Source organism: Theropithecus gelada, chromosome 14 (genome assembly GCF_003255815.1).
Source record: "Theropithecus gelada isolate Dixy chromosome 14, Tgel_1.0, whole genome shotgun sequence".
In the NCBI taxonomy this organism is placed as follows: Eukaryota; Metazoa; Chordata; class Mammalia; order Primates; family Cercopithecidae; genus Theropithecus; species Theropithecus gelada.
In genome coordinates this window covers 109020744-109043321 of record NC_037682.1, presented here as the reverse complement: position 1 = coordinate 109043321, position 22578 = coordinate 109020744, and the positions used below count along the sequence as shown (strand labels likewise).

General features: G+C 54.3%; 1 protein-coding gene across 1 annotated transcript in view; it reads left to right on the top strand.

Annotated features, from left to right (window-relative positions):
• DSCAML1 (DS cell adhesion molecule like 1) overlaps nucleotides 1-22578 on the top strand; it is a 367266-nt gene that overhangs the window by 274483 nt on the left and 70205 nt on the right. Inside the window, exons 7-11 of the mRNA XM_025355527.1 lie at nucleotides 1577-1873; nucleotides 3583-3855; nucleotides 14513-14791; nucleotides 15205-15324; nucleotides 16229-16405. Coding sequence (XP_025211312.1) covers nucleotides 1577-1873; nucleotides 3583-3855; nucleotides 14513-14791; nucleotides 15205-15324; nucleotides 16229-16405 — 1146 coding nt within the window. The remainder of the gene's footprint in view (nucleotides 1-1576; nucleotides 1874-3582; nucleotides 3856-14512; nucleotides 14792-15204; nucleotides 15325-16228; nucleotides 16406-22578) is intronic.

Sequence of the window (22578 nt, the reverse complement as noted above, 5' to 3'; positions counted from 1 at the left end):
TTCTCTCTCTCCTCCTTTAAAGCTGCCACCACCCAGGGTTCCTTACATAGCACACCTGTGTATGGTTATTCAGGTTGTTCACTGCACATGTTGCCCAGCCAAGAGGGTAGGTGAGGACTGAAATCCAGCCTGCACCTCATTTTCCAAGCCATGAGCCCTGGCACTGGGCTCTGTCCACACAGAGGAGGCACCACTTTCTCATTTGTACAAAGGTGCGGTGGGGGCTGGCAGAAACCCTGTCCTTACAAACAAGGTTAATGGTTCCCCACCTCCTCCTTCATTGCCACCAAAACAAACGCAACACAATTCTGTTCCTTCCAGGGGCTTGTCGTAACAAAGATGCCAGCCAAACCCAAGCAAGCCCCACAGGTTTGGGATCCTCCCCAGGTGTCCCCGTCACGGCCTGTGGGTCCACACTCCTTGAAGGTGTGAGGCACCCAGGAACCTAAGCCCTTACTCCTCACCCCGACCACACAAACATTTGTCTTCCTTTTTGTTTCTTGTTTCTGTTTCTTAGAGACGGGGTCTCATTGCTCTGTTGCCCAGGCTGGAGTGCAGTGATGAAATCATAGCTCACTGCGGCCTCAAACTCCTGAGCTCAAGCAGTCCTCCCGGCCTCAGCTCCTGAGTAGCTGGGACTACAGGCATGTGCCACCACACCTGGCTGTTTTATTTTACAATTTTTCTAGAGACATGGTCTCCCTACATTGCCCAGACTGGTCTCAAACTCCTGGGTTCAAGCAATCCTCCCATCTCAACCTCCCAGAGTGCTGAGATTACAGGCATAAGCAACCATGCCTGGCCTACTTTTAAAGTACTTAATGCCTATTTTAATCCTTTTCAACGATCCTGTGCGGAAGGATGGCCAGGGTTAATAATTACATCCCCGTGTTCCACGTGAGGAAGCCAGGGCACAGAGGTTAATTGTCTTGTCCAGGGTCATTCTGTTAGCCAAGACTTAAGCCCCGGCCAAGACTCCTCACTGCCACTGCCTCTGTGCACTTTCAGCCTCAGACTTAAGGCCTTGTGCTAACAGGCCTGCAGCACCACCACCCCCTCCGGAGGTCCCACGCAGAGGGAACTGGAATCAGACTCCACAGGGCCAGACGGTTCCATAGGTGGTTCTAAGCAGTTAACTTCTGAGCTTGTGTCTTTATTAATAGTGGAAGAGTTGAGAGGAACCAGCATTTATTAAGAAATTACAAAGCGCTGTGTGAAGCATCTGAAATGCATTAATTCATTTTATCCTCAGAATATCCATGAGGTGGGTATAAACATGATTGCTGTTATCCCCATCCTCCCTCCATAAGAGACAAAGACTCAGAGAGGTTAAGCCACTTGCCCAAAAACCCAGAGCTAATAAGTGATTGAGGGAGGATGCAAACCCTACAGCCTGAATCCACGTACAGCAGTAACTGGCACCACTTGGGGCTGTGGATAGCAGAATTGATGTACACAAAAGTTCTTTTTTGCTCTTACGGCTGCTTTTTGCCTCCTCCCCTGCTGAGGTGGGGTGGCTGGGGGGACGATCTCTCCGTGGCTTGGTGACCCTGAAGGGGGCTCCTCACTCCTGCAGACGGCACGCCCCGCATCGTCTCGTCCTTCAGCGAGAAGGTGGTCAACCCGGGGGAGCAGTTCTCACTGATGTGTGCGGCCAAGGGCGCCCCACCCCCCACAGTCACCTGGGCCCTCGACGACGAGCCCATTGTGCGGGATGGCAGCCACCGCACCAACCAGTACACCATGTCGGATGGCACCACCATCAGCCACATGAACGTCACAGGCCCCCAGATCCGCGACGGGGGCGTGTACCGGTGCACCGCGCGGAACTCGGTGGGCAGTGCTGAATATCAGGCGCGAATAAACGTAAGAGGTGCCTGTCTACATTTAAATATCAGAATAGGTTTTTGAGTTCCTTTGCCATCTCTGTGGTTACCATTATTCTTGTGCTGATTAGTACTTATTATTAATCGTCATTTTGATTTTAGTAGAGGTCTCTCTCCCCTCCCTCGTCCCCTTTCCCTGCCCTCCTCAAGCGCCATCATCCATTCTTGTGTGCGTGTGTGTGTCTGGTACTGTTCACCCTCATTCACCTCCCCAGTCCCCCTCCTCCCTCCCCCTCTCCAGAAATCCAACCTGCCCAGCCCCTCCTCCTACCCTCTAGCCCATTCCTCCCCACCAAATCTCTCTGGGGCCTAAGTATACTAAGCACCTGCTGATATCTGCCAGCCCCACCAGGGCCTCGTAAGGGCAAGACAGGGCAGGGGCTGGGGACCAGGTTTGGCGTTTAACATGGGTGCCCACCCAAGCTGTGCTCCCTGTGTCTTCCCACTGAGCCAGCCCCCCAGATGCTCCAGGAGGTGTGAGCAACCAGGAGCCAGGGCATCATCTTCTCCCGCAAGGCTCACACCATCAAGAGTAAGAGGCTGAGCCTGGCTGGGGGTGTCCCAAAGCAGGCAGCCTCCAAGAGTGGGGAAAGGAGCCGTCAGGGGCATCGTCCCCACATCTCAGTTCTCCAAGTCACTGTGGTGAGAACACAGTCTCCGCTGAAGCTCTTTGTAGCCCCGTGGGGTCTGATTGGTCTTCATCTGACCCTACTGCTGACCCCTGACCCCAGGGCAGAGGAGCAGGGGGACAGCAGGAAGGGAAGGGGCACTGATCCAGGGGCACTCCTGGTTGCCACAGGGGTAGGAAAAGGAGCAAAGATGGAGTTTCATGTTAAGTTTGCCTGTGCGAGGCCTTGGACCCCCCACAGAAGTACGGGTTTCCCATCTGGCCACCCTCCTGATCTCTCCTCTGAATTGCAAGGGGGACAGAGATGTGGGGCCCTGGAAGATTTCCCAGTTGGGCCCCTCCTGTTCTAGATGGGGACCTGAAGCCCAGAGTGCACCCTGTACCCTGTGGAGCACTGTCTTGCTTGGTAGCCTCTGAACTCCCATTCCAACCCCTAGATTGCCATCTGCCCAGCAGGCCCAGCCCAGGACACTCTCTCTCCCCGGCCAGCACTATCGGCACCCCTTTCACAGCTCCTTCCCAGGGGCCTACAATACACATTTACTTGTTGACCGAAAGTCATCAGCTCACCTGGCGAGACCTTCCTGCTGTCTTTAAGTAGTTAACTTAAATTCCTTTGGGGTACGAGATCAAAAATAAGCAAGTAGAATGGAAACAACAAAATCTCTACCTTTCCACTTTCATCCCAAAATCTTAATCTCCCCATAACTGAGTAACTTGCCCTCCCAAATCCCAGTCACTCCTTGGTGGGGCTGCAGCTTGGTCCTATCCCTGTCTCACTAGGGGAATGGCTCTTGGCCCAGGCGTGTATATACTGCGTCTGTTTGCAACTCTTTGAAGCTAGTAATAGTGAGTGCTGGACAGACTGTGGGCACCCCCCCAGTTCCAGCCCCTGTCTGTAGCTTTGTAAAAAGGCATCCCTGTGCCCCCACCAAATGTCGGCCCCCTGAAAGTCTCAGGGGCCGAGTGCCTGAGAAGAGCAACGCAGGGTGGTGCCCGGCTGTCCCTGGCTGACGGCGGCACATGCCCCTCTCCTCCTCCTCCTCCTCCCTCCTGACTCCTGCCCAGGCCCCCCCAGCATCCGGGCCATGCGGAACATCACAGCAGTCGCCGGGCGGGACACCCTTATCAACTGCAGGGTCATCGGCTATCCCTACTACTCCATCAAGTGGTACAAGGATGCCCTGCTGCTGCCGGACAACCACCGCCAGGTGGTGTTTGAGAACGGGACCCTCAAGCTGACTGACGTGCAGAAAGGCATGGACGAGGGGGAGTACCTGTGCAGCGTTCTCATCCAGCCCCAGCTCTCCATTAGCCAGAGCGTTCACGTGGCTGTCAAAGGTAGGCCTCCCTCACCAGCCAGGGCCCCTGCCCACCTGACCACCCAGGATGCACGGGCCCCTCCCCAGGTGGGACTCAGACAACAATAGGCAATCCTGAGCAAGAGAGGCCCCAGCTTGGCATTCAGAAAAAAGGGAGCAGGGCAGAAGACTGTGGGTGGACACAGGCCATGAGATCCCTCTACATCTGGGTTCCTCCTCGGGCTGCAGAACAAGACAGCACGCACCCCAGGTGCATGAGCAGGTCAGTTACAGACAGAGGAGGCAGGCCGCCTTCTGGGAGAGAGGCCAGGCCAGAGATGGGCTGCATGGGGCCTCTGCCCCCAGGAGCTCAGCGGGCCCACACAAGAGACCAGCAACAGGAGGCCAGGGTTGAGAGAGCACGCTTGGAGCCCTGACTCCCTGTGGGATACACAGTACACAGGCTGCTTCTACAGGACTGGGAACACCCTTCCACCTTCTAGTACTGCTTCAGGCCTGGAAAGTACTGGGTGGTGCTTACAAGCCTCCTCCCTCAGGCCAGGCACAGTAGCTCACGCTTGTAATCCCAGCACTTTGGGAGGCCGAGGCGGGCGGATCACGAGGTCAGGAGTTTGAGACCAGCCTGGCCAAGATGGTGAAACCCTGTCTCTACTAAAAATTCAAAAAATAGCCAGGCGTGGTGGCAGATGCCTGTAATCCCAGCTACCTGGGAGGCTGAGGCAGGATAATCGCTTGAACCTGGGAGGTGGGGGTTGCAGTGAGCCAAGAGTGAGCCATTACACTCCAGCCTGGGCAACAAGAGTGAAACTGTGTCCAAAAAAAAAAAAAGCTTCCTCCCTCCTGGGCCCTTGACACCCACCTGGGTGAGGTCTGCATTTCATGCCTGGTACTGGGTAGCCACTCACTAAGTCTGTGGATCAAATGAATGAGTGAATATAAACGAGAAAATACATGAGCATGTGAGTCAATGATGATGTCTCCCTGGTTCTGGGGCTGTGAAGGTCTTCGAAGCCCCCAAATATATTCTTTGGGACTGACAGACCTGGAGACTGTCTGGATGGTGTGTGAGAGGAGGGTGGCCTGGTTGCTCTGGGGCCAGGCTGGGGAGGTGGATACCCCAGGCTTGACTAAGGAGAAGCCAGTGAAAACCAGGCTGCAGGGCTTGGGTACCGAGTCAGCCATGGCTATGATGGCTGAAGAGCTTATGTCTCTTTGTGAAGAGCCAGGGTGGGCTCAGGCCTGGGGAGGATACGCAGACAGGTTGTCCTCCGCAGCCTGAGGTTCCAGAAGCATGAAGACCTCAGCCTGGGGCTCTGCCTGGGAGGAAGGGAGGTCTGGGGATCTCCAGTCATCATCCTGGGCTATCGCAGCAGGCTGTGATGGTTATAATGATCTGCCACTGTCACTGCAGCAGGTGCACTGTGCACCCCTCACAGTGCTCCATGCTCCACGTGCACTGCTGTCTTCAACCCCACAGCTGCTCACTCAGCTAAGGCAGGCAACATTTCCTCCCCAGTTTTGTGGGCAGAAAGTGGAGGCATAGAAAAGTTAAGTAACGCCGGGCGTGGTGGCTCACGCCTGTAATCCCAACACTCTGGGAGGCCAAGGTGGGTGGATCACCCGAGGTCAGGAGTTTGAGTCCAGCCTGACCAATATGGAGAAACCCCGTTTCTACTAAAAATACAAAATTAGCAGAGTGTGGTGGCACATGCCTGTAATACCAGCTACTTGGGAGGCAGAGGCAGGAGAATCACCTGAACCTGGGAGGCAGAGGTTGCAGTGAGCTTAGATCACGCCATTGCACTCCAGCCTGGGCAACAAGAGTGAAACTCCATCTCAAAAAAAAAAAAAGAAAGAAAAGTTAAGTAAATTGCCATCTGGTGTGAGAATCTTTCCCAGGTCTGCATAACTCCAGAACCTGGGCTCCAACCGAGAATGGCCGTGAGCCAGGGAAAGGACAGGCTGGAGGGAGGACTGTTTGCTCCATGCCCTGCCTTAGGAATAAAGACATAGAGCTTCTGGGACTGCCAGGGAGGGTGTGGAAGAGACAAGAGTCCTTGAGAACTCTGAGGGCCCTGTCACCATGGGGCTTCCCTCTCCTGAACATCTGTGTCACCCCAGGGCAGTGGGGAGGGGAAGCTGGGGAGAACCCCCTCTGTATCCCCAAGGGAAGAGAGAGAGGGATAGCGTTGACCAGGAGAGGAAAGCTAGCAGGAGGCCCATGGAAGGAAGAAAAAGAAAAGAGGGGTCCAGGCCTGGTAAGGGGCCCTGGCAGCGGGGGAGGGCCCTGGGGACGCCCTGACTACTGCTTTGCCCAAGACTGGAAGCGACATGGAACACACTGTCAGCAGCAAGAGGGACGCATGGGAAGAGGAAGCGTTTGTGGGGGACCCTCGAGCATGTGATAACACTGGGCATCTGGTGGAAGGGCCTGGTGGCCCCCGGAAGGACTGAACAGTGGCAGTGGAAGGCTGGGTGGGGACTTCTCCCCGAGCTCCTGCCATCAGTGCACGGGAGCAGAGTCACACGCCTCTCGTGTGCCTAACACCCGTCACAGTGCCAGACAGTGTGTGCTTTGAACTGAAACTGAGACATTAGGCTGAGTTGGAGTGACTTACTAGGAAACCTCACTTTGAGCCCAGGAAAGAAAGTGGGCTCTCTTTTGTTGTTGTTGTTTCTTTCTTTTCTTTTTTTTTTTGAAACTGAGTCTTGCTCTGTCACCCAGATTGGAGTGCAGTGGCGTGATCTTGGCTCACTACAACCTCCTCCTCCCAGGTTCAAGCAATTCTCCTGTGTCAGGCTCCTGAGTAGCTGGGACTACAGGCCCACGCCACCACACCCAGCTAATTTTTGTATTTTTAATAGAGATGGGGTTTCCCCATATTGGTCAGGCCGGTCTCGGACTCCTGACTTCAGATGATCCACCCACCTTGGCCTCCCAAAGTGCTGGGATTACAGGCGTGAGCCACTGCTCCCAGCTAAAAGTGGACTCTCAAAGTCTACTTTGAGGACTTACTAGGAAACCTGACTGTGGCCATCTGAGGCCTGGGAGGAGAGAGGAGACCCTCACAGCCAAACACCCGTTTCCCTGCTGTTGCACAGGAGCCATGTGGAAGGGCATCCTGGCCACTTTCTCTGCCCAGCCCAGGGGCCTTGCCATGCCACCAGGGACCTCACATCCCCCAGGCCACATCCCCCCTCCCCGATATCCGGGACAAATCATCTTGGTGGCTGTGTACACAGCTCAGCCTCCCTCCTTTAAGCAGCATCACGGGGCCGGGCCGCCTGTATCCATTTCCCCTACAAGCAGTGGACCGAGAGTTTACAGTGTAAACATCACATATTAAAACATCTAACCTTTGCTTCGCTCCCTTCACCCGCCCTCACTGGCGAGCGTTTGGTCGGGTTTGTTGGCTTAAAAAAAAATAATAACAGGGCTGCAGCGGGCCTCAGAGGACTCGGAACATCCTGAAAGCTGCTTCTGCTCATCAATTATTCAGCCCTATTCAGGGAGTGATCAGTCCTAATGAATTGAATCTGATGCATTCCGTCTCAGCGACTCGCTGGGCCTGTTGTGATGGTGCTGAGCGACAGTGTCTCTGCAGCCCAGGGAGAGGGAGGGAAGGCGGGGGCGGGAGGGGTGTGTGTGTGTGTGTGTGTGTGTGTGTGTGTGAGCCTAGAGGACAGAGTCCATGCCCTGGCTACGTGTGAATCCCCAGCACCCAGCATAAGCTGTGCATAGCAGGCATATGTGTATGTGTGTGTACACACACTTGTATGCACACCTTCCCCCTTCCCCACCCTCAGGGTCTGAAAAATCCCAGAAATCCAGCCCTGAGAGGGGTGTAGTCACCTGTTTTCTCTCTAGACCAAGAAGTAGCATTGGTGTGAGGGGCTCTGGGACATGTCCCCACCACTCCAAAAGCTCGGGCCCCCTCATCCCCATTCTTTCCCTGACTCCCTCTCCCACCTCATTAGAATGCACTTTTGCAGAAGAACCATCAGAGCTGATTATGATCACACTGCTTGATTAGCGGATGCGCTGTTCCAAGAACTACCCGGGGAGGGAGGTGGAGGAGGTGCCGTGGGCATGGCAGGGGCCCTGACTTGCAGGGGGAGAAGGGTATGGGCCTGGGGGCAGCTCTCCAGACCCCACTGCTGCTGCCCGACTAGGAAGTGCATCCCACCCAAGGTTCAGAGCAGAGAGCTAGAAAGTAGAAAAGGGCGAGTGGGGGGCAGGGACAGGGGGGACAGAGCACCAGAAATGTGAGATAAAATTGGAAGTCTCCCACCCCAGCTCTCTGTGAGGCCAAGGGTCAGTGGGCAGGGTGGGGCTGAAACCCAGGTTGCTCCATGAGCTGGAAAAACAACTGCTGACTCCATTCCTTCTGGGACTGCTTGCCTTCTAACGAATTTTTCAAACACTAAGCTAAGAACAGCAGCACATGCTCAACACGCATGCACATGTGTGCAGAGACCTGTGTGTGAGCACTCGTGCGTGTGCACCCTGGTACGTATTGCATGCACGTGCAGCAAATTAGCACATTAGCCCATTCACACATGAGTGCACACACATATACATGCACGCCAGCAGTTACACATACACAAGTGTGTTGACCACCAGGGCCCTCCTGTAAGGCAACATTCCTGAGCCCAAAAGGTGGTTGCAGGTGGTACCATATGAAATATTGCCCAAGGGAGCCTGCTGTGGCCCAGCAAAGTGGGAGGAGCAGGGAGGAGGGAGGGTGGAGGGTGCTTTCGGGGCTGTGTGTGCCTTGACACATGTGACACTGGCTGGCAGAGGAGAGCCAGGCCGCAGGGGAGGTGGGTATTTGTCTCTGGTCATCCGGAGAGATCCTTGGCAGGATGCTAAGAGGAGGGCATGCAGACCAAACCTAGATGTGGTGACTTTAGGGCCCCCTGTAGCTGAAAAATAATGTAGCACAAAAGCGTCTCTGGGCCTGCAGGCTGAATGTTTAATTAACTAGGAAGGCAGGGCTACAACTGGGGCCCCTTGGCATTGGCTCTGTGAAGAAACATCTCCATTCCTACATCTGAGCCTCTGAGGGCTTCTTGAGCCAAAACAAGGCCAAGAGGTGCTTTCTGCCCATGCTCAGCAGAACCAGCACAGGGAGGTGGTGCCAGGCTCCTGTGGAGGACAAGTGGAAGAGGGACACACCCACCCACGCACAAACACCCTCTCTCCCAAATGCCCATGTTCGCTCCCTCCCTCCCTCGTTTTTCCCTAGCCGCTCAATGCTGAGCTTCAGCACTGCTCCATCCAGCCTCTGCCGTATGCCTGGGAGCATGTGCCAGAGACCCTCTCCCAGCCTTACGAGTGGGTCGGGGGTTTCTATGATCATAAGCTTAAGGGAGAGTCAGCCACCTGGCCAAGTGCCTGCTACTGGTGAAGGTGGAGGTTTGGAAGGAACCTCACTGGGATCCACAGGAAAGGGGCACAACAGGCTCCTAGGAGGAGATGGCCTGCATGCCATTTGGGGGAGGAACACCGAGGAAGCCGCTACCAACAACCTTATTTCCTCAGCCAAGGGAGCCAGTAACAAAGGAGCAAGCAGTCTCCCGTGGGACAGACGGGGCTGGTGACGATGGTAGTGGTGATGAGGATAATGACCACGAATGTCATTCGTTCAGTGACATCTACTGTGCCTCCACTAGATTCCAGGCACTATTTTAGGTTCTATGAATACAGCTATGCTCAAAATAGACAAAAATCCCTGCCATCAGGGAGTTTACATTTTAGTGAGGAAAGGGATCCTATGGCAAATACCCCAGAGATTTCTCCTGTCAAACAGGAGAGAGGCTGAGAGTGCCGAGGAGAGGGAGGTTTGCAAAGTCCAGTAAGGTGATCCGGGAAGGGCTTCCTGAGAAGAGAGGATTGTGTAAAAAACTTAAGTCAGTTATCGTTATTCCTAAAATATGGGACTTGTTTTAACTAGAAAATCAGTGTCTGACTTCAGAGATTAGTTGGTCCAACCGCTCCGTTTTGCAGATGAGAAAACTGAGGTAAGACAGGATGCTGATGAGGAGGTGCCTTTCCCATAGTCACTTGAATGGGTAGCAGAGTCCGGAACTGGGCGTTTTGGGTTCCAGGCATGGCTAGTGCCCCATCTCCATGCTGCAAGGGCAGAGAAGCCCCGACTTCCCACGGCGCGCACTCTGCTAGCAGGTGCAGTAAATAAAAGGCTCCATCTCAGAGAGAGATCATGAGAGACACCATAAAATGTTTATGAGCTGGGCTGGGGGTCAGCACGCCTTCCTCTGTGCAGCACTCCCAAACAAGTGGCCATAAAAGCTTTATGGTGACTGGACACTGAATGGCCTGCCTCGACCACTGTGTCTTCTCAGCCACTCAGGCCTCTGCCTCCTCGCCATTGCAGCACCTTGCTAAAGATGATTATGGCCAGAGCAGGGCTTCTGGAGAGAAAGCCCCAGGTTGTGAGGCATTCATGCCCCCTACATCCAGCTGCCTGCTAGGGGACACGCTGGGACTCAGGGGCAGGTCTATAGGCTGGACTCCACAGTAAAGAGGGCCCAGGTCATAATCGGGGTGCAGGTGGTCAGACCCCACCTCCAGGAGGATGGCTTTCCCAGAGGTGGAAATGTCCAAGCATGCATGCGGCTACTAGCCCTGAGCATTGGAGAGGGCGCCACTGACTCACAGGTCAGAAGGCAGCCCCATTTGGACAGCCTGTACGTATGGGGAGGAGTACATATGTACATATATGGAGGAGTCCCCCCTCTCTGCTTTGGAAACCGCACTCACAGCACTCCTAGTACTGAATGAGCTGGTGGAGGAGCCAGGATCCCTGGGCTTTCTTCCCCCTCCAGGCCGCCCGGTGTGTGTATTGACCGGATGTGAGTGACTAACCTGGAGCACCAGCCATGCATCACACCTGCCCATCCCCCAGAAGCAAGGGTGGAGGGGAGCAAGGAGCCTGCCTTGTTGGGAGGTCATCTGGTCATCTGCCTCCCAACAGCCCTCTGGGAGCACGGGGCCAGCACACCTGCATGTCTAACTCCCAGGATGGATGTTGGCTACTTCTTCTTCAGTGGCCTCTCCGAGCTGTTGATGTTATTCAGAAGACCAGAAGGAATGACAGCCCCTTGGCTCAGCCTCCTCTGTCTCCTTCACCCCATCTATTGTTTGAAAGCATGTGTGTCCTCTAACTCTCAGCTCAAATTCCACTCCTCCATGAAGCTGCAGTCACCCCCCCGGATGACATCGCCCTCTGCTTGGGCTCAGCATCTGCATATCCAGGCAGTCCTTGTCCAGTCATCTTTGGAGAAGTATCTTGCCTTCCCTAGTAAATGAGAAGCTCCCCGAGGCTCTCTCTGTAGCTGAAGTGTGTTTCTACTTTCCCCAGCCCACACGGAGCATAATACCTTCACAGAGCAGCATTTCATAAATATTAGATGAATTAGTTAATTAATGAATTAACCTGCCTTAGTAACTTGCTCCATTATCTAAATTCCTCCTTACTGAGAGAGACAGTCTTCTCCTTGCCTGAACTAAACCTTCTCGCCTGATTTCACTGTCTCTATCCACTGGCTGTGGCCTCAATGGAAACGTGGTGTTCTGGCCGTCTCCACCCAGGCTTGGCCCTCCAGACTCCACAGCCCCTTAGCTTTCTCTCGGCTCTGCAGAACCTTGAACCACCTTGCTTTGCCCACACATCCTGTTCTCCAGCCCCTCGTCACTGCCTCCACCCTCCCCTTGCTCATGTTCAAGCATACACAGAGCTCTCAAATCACAGCAGCTTGTTTGGTGCTGTGACAGCAAGGGCCTGGCCCCTAGGAGGGACCAAGGGACCAAGGTTCCAGAACCCCAAAGCATCCCAAGGAGCAGCACAGAGCTCCCTCTTATTCTGGCTGAGCCCCCAACCTGTGCTTGCCGCACCCTCTGCCCCCAGAGGTAAACTTCTGAGGTCACCCTAGGAAATGATATTCAGGCACAAGTTCATTCGTTTCCTCACCCGACAAGCATTCATTGGGCACCTGCCAGTTGCTGGATGAATAAGTCTTAGTTATGTAAGCACTTATACAGGGAGTTACCCCAGGGAGGGGTAATGCAGTTACCCTGACGGCCATGTGATGCGTGCCCTAATCCAGGTGTGGACCGAAGTCTGCAGGGCTGTGTGGAAAGAAGGTGGGCTTCACAGAAGAGGCAGCATTTGAGCAGATCTGAAAGGATATAGGGGAGTTTCCCAGGGGAGTTTCCCAGGAGGCCTTTGTGGGCAGGAGGACTTGGCCAGAACTGGTCCTTCTAGGCCTAAGGAAACAAACTGGGCAGCACATCTGGGTCTCTGCTACAATCCATCAGAAAGCCCAAGAGAGCTGGGAGGCGTAGATCTGACCTAGGCACACACACAAACTAGGAGGGCGGTCAGCAGAGGCCCAACAAGAGAAATCTCGGGGAGGTCTCAGGAATGGGCATTGGGCCATTGCTAGAGTCAGGGCCCAAGAGAAATCTATCTGAAGATGTCTAAGGCCCAATAAACCACTCAGAACACTGGGGGCAGAGTCCTAATCCAGGAAAAGAGGCAGCCAGAGACTGGGATGAGGTGGTCCGGGCCATGACCAGAACCCCGGAAAAGCTGGCTGGGATTTAGGTTCCAGGTGGATCTGGAATAAGGTGGATCAAAGCCAGCTGGTAGGTGAGGAGCCCATGTACTGGGGGATGAGAAGGACAGACGCCCAGTGGTGTTCGCCCAGGCAGGCTGAGGTGTGCGGTTGTGGCATTCACGGCATGCTGGTGGGAGCACAGGCTAGAGTGAGCACGAGGTGGAAGATGACATTGGAAGGGTCAGCTGAGGGCCCCACTGAGGATCACAGAGGCCACATCCCTCCTAAATATCACTTCCTCTGGACCTACAGCTCCTGATCAAGAACTCTCCCAGGATCCAAAGGGCTGCCTGGGTTTTTCTATGGCCACACCTGGCTGCTCCCTGCAGGCAGCTCCCTTCTGAGCCCTGAAAGTGCAGGGGTGCCCTGAGGGTGGAGGGCCATGCATCTGATGCCATCCATCCTTCCCCCCAGAGCCCATCCCTCACTGTGGCCACTCTGGATGGGCCCAGGGTGGAGAGTAGCAGGCTTCTAGGGAGGGGTGGGGCTGGTGCCTGGGAGAAGGCTAGAGGACTGTGTGGCCTTGTAATTTAATTATTCGACTGCAGAAAGGAGATCTCATCTATTGGGTGCTCATCCTTGTTAAGCTAATTGTCTATCTCCTTCACTCTCTTCTCCCCCACTTGCTGGGGAAGTCGCTGCAGCCTAATTGAGTTATCATAAAGATAATGGCTGATGCTCTAGCCAGAGCCGAGAAAGGAGGATCCATCTCACATCGACTCAGGCTCCAGACAGGCCCCCAAGGGGCTGAGACGTAGGCAGTGTTGGCAGGGGGGTGCAGGCTGCATTTCTAGCAGGAGGAAGGCTGGGTGGATGGTGTTTTGCCCAGAAGCATCTAACCAACTGGTTGTCCTGCAGAAGACAGGGCTTCCTCTCTGCTCTTTCCTGCCACCCAAGGAAGCTCACCTACAAGACAAAAAGATCTCTGGACCTGGTGTGGTGGCTCTTGCCTGTCAACCCAGCACTTAGGATTTTGAGGTGGGAGGATCACTTGAGACCAGAAGTTTGAGGCCAGCCTGGCCAACATAATGACACCTGTCTCTTAAAAAAAAATAAAAATAAAAATTAGCCAGACACAGTGGTGTGTACCTGCATTCCCAGCTACTTGAGAGGCTGAGATGGGAGGATCACTCGAGCCCAGGAGGTTGAGGCTACAGTCAGCCATGTTCATGCCACTGTACTCCCGCCTGGGTGACAGAGCAAGACCTTGTCTCAAAAAAAAAAAAAAAGTGATCCCTTACCTCTTGTCTGGGCATGTCTGGGGCTTTCTCAGAGAGGCAACCAAGCCACATGGTGATGAGACATGGACTTGGAGAGCAGACCAGGTTTTAAATTCCATGGGCATATCTTATGACCAGGGCAACCTAGGGCAATTTCTTTTCTGCTCTGAACCTGAGTTTTCTCATCTGTAAAATGGGGACATTATTGGTAGGAGGATCCAGTGAGATCATATATATAAAGCAACTGCACAGTGATATGAGCTTCCACTCGCCTGTCCTAACACTCGATGACAATAGAGAGGGGTGAGGTGGCTGAGGACCCTGTGGGAGATGCAGAGTTAAGTGCTCTGGCTTCAGATGAGCAGCCGTAGGACATGCATGGGGGACAGTCCCAGCACCGTGCTTCCTCTCTTGCCACCGGGCACCTCGCCTGTATCCCAGGCCCTCAGAGAGCTGTGAGCTGCATCACTGGGATGAGAAGGTGGGTACAGGGGTGCCAAGGAGCAGCAGGGAAGCTGGAGGGAAAGGTGAGCAGAGGTCAGCAGGCATGAATCAAATTCCAGGACACATGGGAAGGTCAAAGTGAATTCAGGCCAGCCAAGGCCCTGAACAGAGACAGTGGATCCCAGCCTGGGCGGGCAGAGGGACAGGAGCCAGGCCCCATTAGGAGACCCTGCATGGATAGGAGAACGAGGCCCCAGTTCCCCAGGGTATCTCTGTTCAAGGCCCAACCCAGAGCCCCAGGTAAGGCAGCATTGCCGGCCAGGCGAGGGCGCACAGGGTCCCGACGGCAGCACCCCCTTGCCTTCCCAGTGCCCCCTCTGATCCAGCCCTTCGAGTTCCCACCCGCTTCCATCGGCCAGCTGCTCTACATTCCCTGTGTGGTGTCCTCGGGGGACATGCCCATCCGCATCACCTGGAGGAAGGACGGCCAGGTGATCATCTCAGGCTCGGGCGTGACCATCGAGAGCAAGGAATTCATGAGCTCCCTGCAGATCTCTAGTGTCTCCCTCAAGCACAACGGCAACTACACATGCATCGCCAGCAATGCAGCGGCCACTGTGAGCCGGGAGCGCCAGCTCATCGTGCGCGGTGAGCAGGGACAGGCCAGCCTCGGGGGAGGGAGGAGCCAGCTGCCTGCTGCTACTGCAGTCTCTAGATTTCCAGTTCCAATCACAGGCTTATGGAAGGTGGGCTCCAGCAGCGCCCTTCAAGATGATCTTGGAGCCTAAACCTCTTTATTTTCCAGGGCAGGAAACCAAAGCCCTGAGCAGAGAGACACTTGCTCAGTCAGCCAGTGGTAAAGGCAGGATCAGAACTCAGAACTCCCAACTCCCTACCCAGTAGTCGACAAAAGCTCTCAGCATCTTGGGTTTCAGAAGCTGCCTGCTTCCAACTTTATAATGGCCCAGGCAGGGCTGACCTCAAACAGAAGGTGCTCCAAGCCCTAGGAGACCCATCAGAGACTGAAATGGTCTGTTTCCCTACCTTCCCTCTTTCTGCAGTGCCCCCTCGATTTGTGGTGCAACCCAACAACCAGGACGGCATCTATGGCAAAGCTGGTGTGCTCAACTGCTCGGTGGACGGCTACCCCCCGCCCAAGGTCATGTGGAAGCATGCCAAGGGTAAGCCCCTGGCCCAGCCAGAATCTCCAAGAAGGGCAGGGATGGGGAAAGGGGGATGCTCTGATGGGATTTGAACCTGTTCCCTGTAGGCAACTCCTAGCCCTGGGTGGGAGTCCTTGGGTCTGCACCCCAGCGGACCCCAGGCTACACCTTACCTGGAGTCATCCTCAGCCACCCCCGGGGGTCTGTGGACCAGGAAAAGCCATCATGCTGACCCCCTATTTCCTCTTGTCCCCCCAGACGTGACCTCTCCTCTCCTGCCTCCGCCCCAGAACTCAGTGTACACCTGCTTTCCCTACCCCACCCTGCCCTGGGGCCCCAGACCTGGAAGCCCCCTGCTTCTCACCAGTCAACCTTTTCTGGGGTCAGGGTCCTTCTTGGAGCCCAATTTCATCCCAAGGATGCCTTTGCTTTCTGACTAAGGCCCAATCCTAAACTGTATTCGTAACTGACACTGGGGAATGGAGGGGCAGGAGGTGCCCACAAGGCCCCCTTGGAGGATGCTGGCCTCTCTCCCAGGCCTGGTTGCCTAAGACCAGACGACTGCCATTCGAAGACTCAGTCTTCTCTCCACCTGCAGCCAGCTGGCCCAAAGACAGCTCTTTCTTCCTCTCCGAGGAATTCACCCCAAAGAAGCTCCATGCCAGTGTCAAAGTGGGCATTGAGCTGAGACTCCCAACCCAGTCTCCTTGAATCAGAGCTGGGGCAAGGCCCGTCTTCTGGGAGGGGGGGTCCTTCCTGTTGTCTGCTGGGAGCTGTGTGGCCTCAGCACTTTGGGGATGGTGCAGCTCTGCTACGAAACAGCCCTCGATCTGCAAGAGCGAGGTGTCAGGGCCATTCCTGGGGCACTCTCAGCTTATGCCCCAGTACACACCTCGCCCTCCTAACAGCTGCCTCCTTCCAGGGAGCGGGAACCCCCAGCAGTACCACCCTGTGCCCCTCACTGGCCGCATCCAGATCCTGCCCAACAGCTCGCTGCTGATCCGCCACGTCCTAGAAGAGGACATTGGCTACTACCTCTGCCAGGCCAGCAACGGCGTAGGCACCGACATCAGCAAGTCCATGTTCCTCACAGTCAAGAGTGAGTCCTGCCCCCGCACAGACCCCCAGCACCCCCAAATCACAGCCAAGCCCCGGCTCTGCACTCTCCCTGCCTACTCTCTTGGTCTCCACTGTTTTATCTATAAAGGGGAGGAAGGAAGGCTTCCCAGTCAGAGGGGGGCTTGGGACCCTCAGATGGGGCATTCGAAAGCACTGTCATCTAAAACAGGGGCCTCACCCTGAAAGGCCCCAACTCACCCCTACTCTGGTCATAATAAGCTCGTGATTTGCTCTGCTGCAATATCATGTGACATCCTGTTTACTTTGGTCTGTAGATTGGCGATTCAATCTGAATAATCCTAGCAAACCATTTATTTTTGCTAGTTGATATACACTTGCTTGTGTACAACCTGTTTGTGGCTTAGAAAGGAAAATAGCATATACTCAATGTAGAAGAAGGGCCTATGGGTCAGAAAACCTGGGTTCCAATTCCAGATCAGCCTAATGAGCTGAGTGACCTTGGGAGAGTCACTTCCCCTCTCTGTGTTCCAGTTTCCTCACCTGTTCGAGGGTTCTCTTCCCAGCCCACTGATCTCACAAAATTGCTGTGAGTTCTGCAGGAACTGATCATGGAAAGAGGAAGCTGCTTTGGAAAAGCCCAAGGACCAATGCAGCTCATTACAACTCGGTGCTGTACCCACGGCTTCTAAATCCCCCCACCCAGAGCAGGCCTCAACGGCCTTAGAAGTACACTGCAGGCCGGGCGCGGTGGCTCAAGCCTGTAATCCCAGCACTTTGGGAGGCCGAGACGGGCGGATCACGAGGTCAGGAGATCGAGACCATGCTGGCTAACACGGTGAAACCCCGTGTCTACTAAGAAATACAAAAAATAGCCGGGCGAGGTGGCGGGCGCCTGTAGTCCCAGCTACTCGGGAGGCTGAGGCCGGAGAATGGCGTGAACCCGGGAGGCGGAGCTTGCAGTGAGCTGAGATCCGGCCACTGCTCTCCAGCCTGGGCTACAGAGCGAGACTCCGTCTCAAAAAAAAAAAAAAAAAAAAAAGAAGTACACTGCTCATTTGCCGTCCCAGGATGTTCTTAAGTCTCGTACAGACATCCCTACTAGGTGAGCTTCTTGCTTTACACTGCGGGGGTCTGCATAATGGGTCCCTGGGAATCACATCAGAAGGGCCATGTCCATCTGGCCCCATGTCAAGACATGGCTATAAGGGCCTGAGTGTTAGTGTCTGACCCGGCCAAGTATGAATCTGGGAGCCAGGACTTAATGCCTTGGGACCTTGATGAGCGTACTTGGCCTTGTGCTACTTACTTCATTTTCCTGATCTACACCATGGGCAGGGGGCGGGGCTCGTAATAGGGCCTCACCTGTTACGTTTCATGTCAAGGGCGAGTCAGATGGTGTAAGTGAAGCAACCGGTATGGTAAGTGGCCGGCAAAGATTTCATGGCTTGGCCAGCTTTGTTATCTGTAGCGGCAATCCCTCCAGGGTGCGGGTGGGAAAGCCGGCTGACGGCAGAGGCCCGCGTGTGGTCTGCCCAGCCTCTCCCCAGAGTGCCCGCCTTTAAGAATCATAGCTTCTTTATCACTTGCCAAAGCCCGCGTTCAGCTCAGCACAAGACAGGGAAGCCCCAGCGATCGATGCTCAGGGAGCTCCGAGCCGGAATCCCCGCCCTGGGGAGCCGCTTCCCTCACACTATCAAAAAGCACTTTGTCCTTAATAAAACCAGGCAATCAATCTACATCCCTCAGCTTGGGAGAGCTTGGCTAATTCTGGCTGCGCGAGGCGGGGGAAGAGCAGGCACCTCTGCAACCCTCCTCATCTCCCAAACTCATAATGCTTTTTCGCTGTAGTTGTTCTTTGCCTTTTCCTTCAAGTTGGGGGATTCCACTGAGCTGCCACTGAGCTCTGTGGCAGGTGGAGACGCAGGGGTCGCGGGTGCCGGAGGACACAGTGGTCAGGAGCTGGGCTGTGTGTGAGGAGACCCCGCGTGCCTCAGGCGGTCGCTGATGCCCTGTGCCCCTGAGCGAACCACCTCCCCTGGGGGGGCTGCACTTTTTCTATGCCATCCTCACTTTGCAACCCAGCAGCAGCTGCAAAGTGCTCTGAGAAGTTCAGAAGGAGCACATTTGGTAAATCCAGGGCCACCTCCTGAACACATGCTGCACAAAACCTCACGCACCAGACACGCGCTGGGGCTCACCTATGGGGCCCCATCTTCCCAAGGGAATGGCAGGAGTTTCCTACTATGCCAGTCACTGCCGGGCAGAACCTGGACCTGGCTTCCTCCTTCCTTTCCTCCCCCATGTCCTCATCTGCAGGCCTTGGTGGGCTCCTTCACTTCTCTCCCGGTAGGGCCGACGACACACCTTTCTTACAGCTGCTGTCTCTCCACATCTGGGGTCATGTCATCCCACTCAGGCACCTCCAATCACCCGCAGCAGCTCTCAGCACCCACTCATGGCTCCTGCGTGGCCCTCAGATGGGCTGCTCTCCAGCCTCACCACGCACACATTCCCTCTGATACATCCTCCATTTCTCACACCCTGTCACAAATGACCCTTCCCATTCTGGCCCCACTCTCCCCAGTGACCTGCCCCAGCCATCCTAGAGGCCCTCATGCCACCCAGAAGGGGAGGGGCACCCAGGAGGGGAAGAGGCAGGGCCGAGGACATTGGAGGCTGCAGGGCAGCGGTCAGGGAGGCTGCCAGGGTCAGGGCCCCTGTCTGGGGTTGGAGGGGCTGACTGTCTTCGTGTAGCAGCCTGCATGATTCTGCGCTGTATCTGGCTGCCAGAGGACGCTCCTATGACAATGCAATGCTGTCGGGGGGTGGAAGTGGGCACTGGGTGGACCTCTGGCGTGCCTGGCCTTCTTTGGAACACTTGTTCTGCCCCCTGCTGCTTTGAGGCAGGTGCCTGTTCCAAGTAACCCGCCCCAGCTACTGCCCTGCACAGCCTCTCTCCTTGCCTGCTCTTTTCTTTCCCTCCTTTCCTTTTCCTCAACCTGATAGCAATTCTCCCACTCCCCCATTCTGATTTCAGTTTAAAGGACACAGGTAGGTAGAACTTTCAGGACCCGGTCACCCATGCCCTCAGCAGGGGAAACCACTCCTCGTCATCCCTCTGTCCATCTCAAACGCCCATACCATCGCCCACTTGCAGAGCCAGCCACAGAAAGATCTACCATTTGCAACGCCAATTTCAAGGTTTGCCTCAATGCCCTTAACACACTCGGGAAAGTTTTGACCCAAAATAACTTTACCGTTCCAGACCTCACACTTTTATGAACTCTTGGAAAGCAAACTGATCTTAATCCCCACTTTGCCCAAGCAGAAGGAAGAAAATAAATCTATCAAAGGGACCATAACAGCAGAGAAAGCCTCCAAGTGTCGGATCGGACGTTTGTGGTTGGCTTCTATTGGGGAGTGTCTATACCATTGATCCCTGCAGCTTCCAGAGATAACTCAGCACTCACTTAATGGTGCTCCCTGAGCACTCACTAAATAGATCAATAAAGTGTGGTGATTAAAAACACGGACTTTAGAGCCAGACAGCCCTGGGTTCAAAGCCCAGCTCTGCCACCGGATAGCTGTGGGGTCCAGAACAACAATCTGTCAGCCCTAGTGTCCTCCCCTGTAAGTCTGGAACTACTGTGTAGTACTTTGTGCATTGATGAGGTCTAAATGAGACCATGCACTTACAGGAATGAATACAGTATTTGGCACAAAATACACATTCAATAATTAGCAGTCATTAGTTTTAGGTGCTAGAAACCTGGCGATGAGTCAGACAGAGCTGCCGTTCTCAGAGAATTTAGAATCTTGAAGAGGAAATAGACAGACACCCAAAACAACTATGATACACAAAATGATAAATGCCTTAAAAAGCTACAAGCAAGGTGATACGGAAAGAATCTGAGACAGAGTCATCAATTTTAACTCTGGGGGTGAAGAAGCAGGTGTCAAGAAAAGCTTCACAAAAGCAATAGTCTCTAATTAGGGCTTGAAGGATGAGAAGGATTTGGACAAGGGCCAGCAGGGATGGAGGTCATGCCCTTCCAGGGATGCAGAAACAGCACGGTGTGGAGACAGGAAGGCCTGTGAATGTCCTATGTTGAGGGAACTCAAGGTGTCTGGCAGAGAGTGATGGGGAGAATGTTTTAGAAAGCTAAATGTTTTCTATCTATGTAGAGTTGACGCTTGACACTAAGCTCCAAACAAGAGTTCCAGGGGTCCAAAGGTCTGGATGGGAGTCGGAATTCCCAAGCTAGTTCTTGGAAAACTGCTATGCAGAACCCTTTTCAGGATCGCAGGGAGCTAAGGGTTTATTAGAGCAGGCAAGTGGTTTTCCAAGTCCTTGGACATATTTGATGGCAACCAACCAGGCCCAAGTGGTCCCCACTCCTTCCTGGGTCTTGGTGTGGGCTGAACTCACGAGTGCATGAGCATACAGTCCAGCATTGCCGCCTGCATGTACAGCACTTTACAGTTTACAAAGTTGTTCCCATACCTTGCTTGTGAAGTTGGTAGGCAATAGCTCCTTCTCAGAGAGTGTCAGAGATTAGATCAAGGTGATTGGGTTAAGTATAGTCCCAGCTGAGGCCAGAACTTACTTCTATGGACTGATGGTTTGGTAGAAGGAACACAGACAGAGTAAAAAGGCTGGGTGCTAGTCCTGGCTCAGACCCACTGGCTCTGCATCCGTGAGCTGTCCCTTCCTTTCTCTGGGCCTGTTTCCTCATCCATACAGTGAGAGGCCTGAATTAAGATCTAGTCACTAGATGACCCCAGTTCCCTTCCAGCTCAGACTAGCTATGACTCTAGCAGCATGAGCAGTCTTTTCAAGGCACCAGACCACCTCCCAGAACTTGGTTGAAAATAAATGTAATTAACAGAATAAAATACCATGTCCACAGAACTGCCTTTTATCTCCCTTTTAAAATATATTTTTTAAAAAAGGAAGCGAGATAATGACCAAAAGGAGGGGGAAGTAATTCCCCCTTCAACTGACACATGGGGAAAAAATAAAGCATCTTCAAAGAGAATTCTTCAACGAGAGGCAGGTACAAAGCCAAGCTGCCTAGTCCCAGGGAGAAGGAGGCTGGCTGTGTTTTGAGGCAGCCATCGCGTGAGTGCCCTCCCGGGACTCGGCCACCCTCTTGTCCAGCAGGTGACCTTATTAGACAGGTCTCATTGGACCTCCCAGACTCTTCCACTCTGTGAAGGCACCAGTGATTGGGTTCTAGACAAAGCCCATAGCCAAATAAATCCAAAAGGGCTCTTTGTTTGGTTTGAGTTTTGATTTATTTGTTTAGCAAAATGTCAGACCAATTAAAGTGAGGTCCAAGTGCCCTCAGCGAGCATACACCCAGCTGCACAGCCACAACATCAGGAGAGGGGAGCTTGGGGCCAAACTCCCATGGGGACTTGAGAAATGGAGGGGGCAGGCCTAGCAAAGGAAGCCCTTGGGCCTCTGTGGACCAGGTCGCCCACCTTGGTTGGCCACTGGGACTGAGGTCAGGATGCAAAACTTTGGAAAAGTGCGTCTGGTGATCCAAGATGGTCCTCATTTCAAATTTGCCCAAAGGAAATTCCTTCTTGTCAAACAGAAGGAGCACCTCCCTGAGACCTGGGGGACTGGGGCCCCGCCCCTTCCACAGGGCAAGGAGTCTATAAGCCCAAGGAAATGGCTGCTCAGAGCCCACAAATCCCTTTCTAGATCACAGTCCAGGCACCCAGGGAATTCCCTGCCTGCATGCCCCCAGCCTGCTTCCAAGACCTCCCAAGGCCTCCTCCACAGACTGTCCTGCCATGGATGGGCACTGCCTCTGCCGTGACCCCTAGAGCTAAGGGACGGCTGTTGGCAGAGCATGTAAGTGGAGCCTGGGCACATGGATTGGGTGTCCACACACTATACTCACAAGGGCCCTCTCAGCACGGATGACAAACTGAGGCACCAGAGAGGGCAAACAACTGACCCAAGATATTCCTGTGTGTTCCCTGGTGGTGGGTCCTGTCTCGTCACAGACTGAAGCTCCTTGGGGGCTGGGGCTGGTCTTCCCCTCCCTGGGTGAGAACTCTCACTCCTGGCACCCCGCTCAGCACGGGCCTCTGCCCACTCTGGAGTCTGCACTGGGGACTGACTGGCTGACTGACCTCCAGCCCACAGGCCTAGTCCAATCCCATCTGGGCTCACAG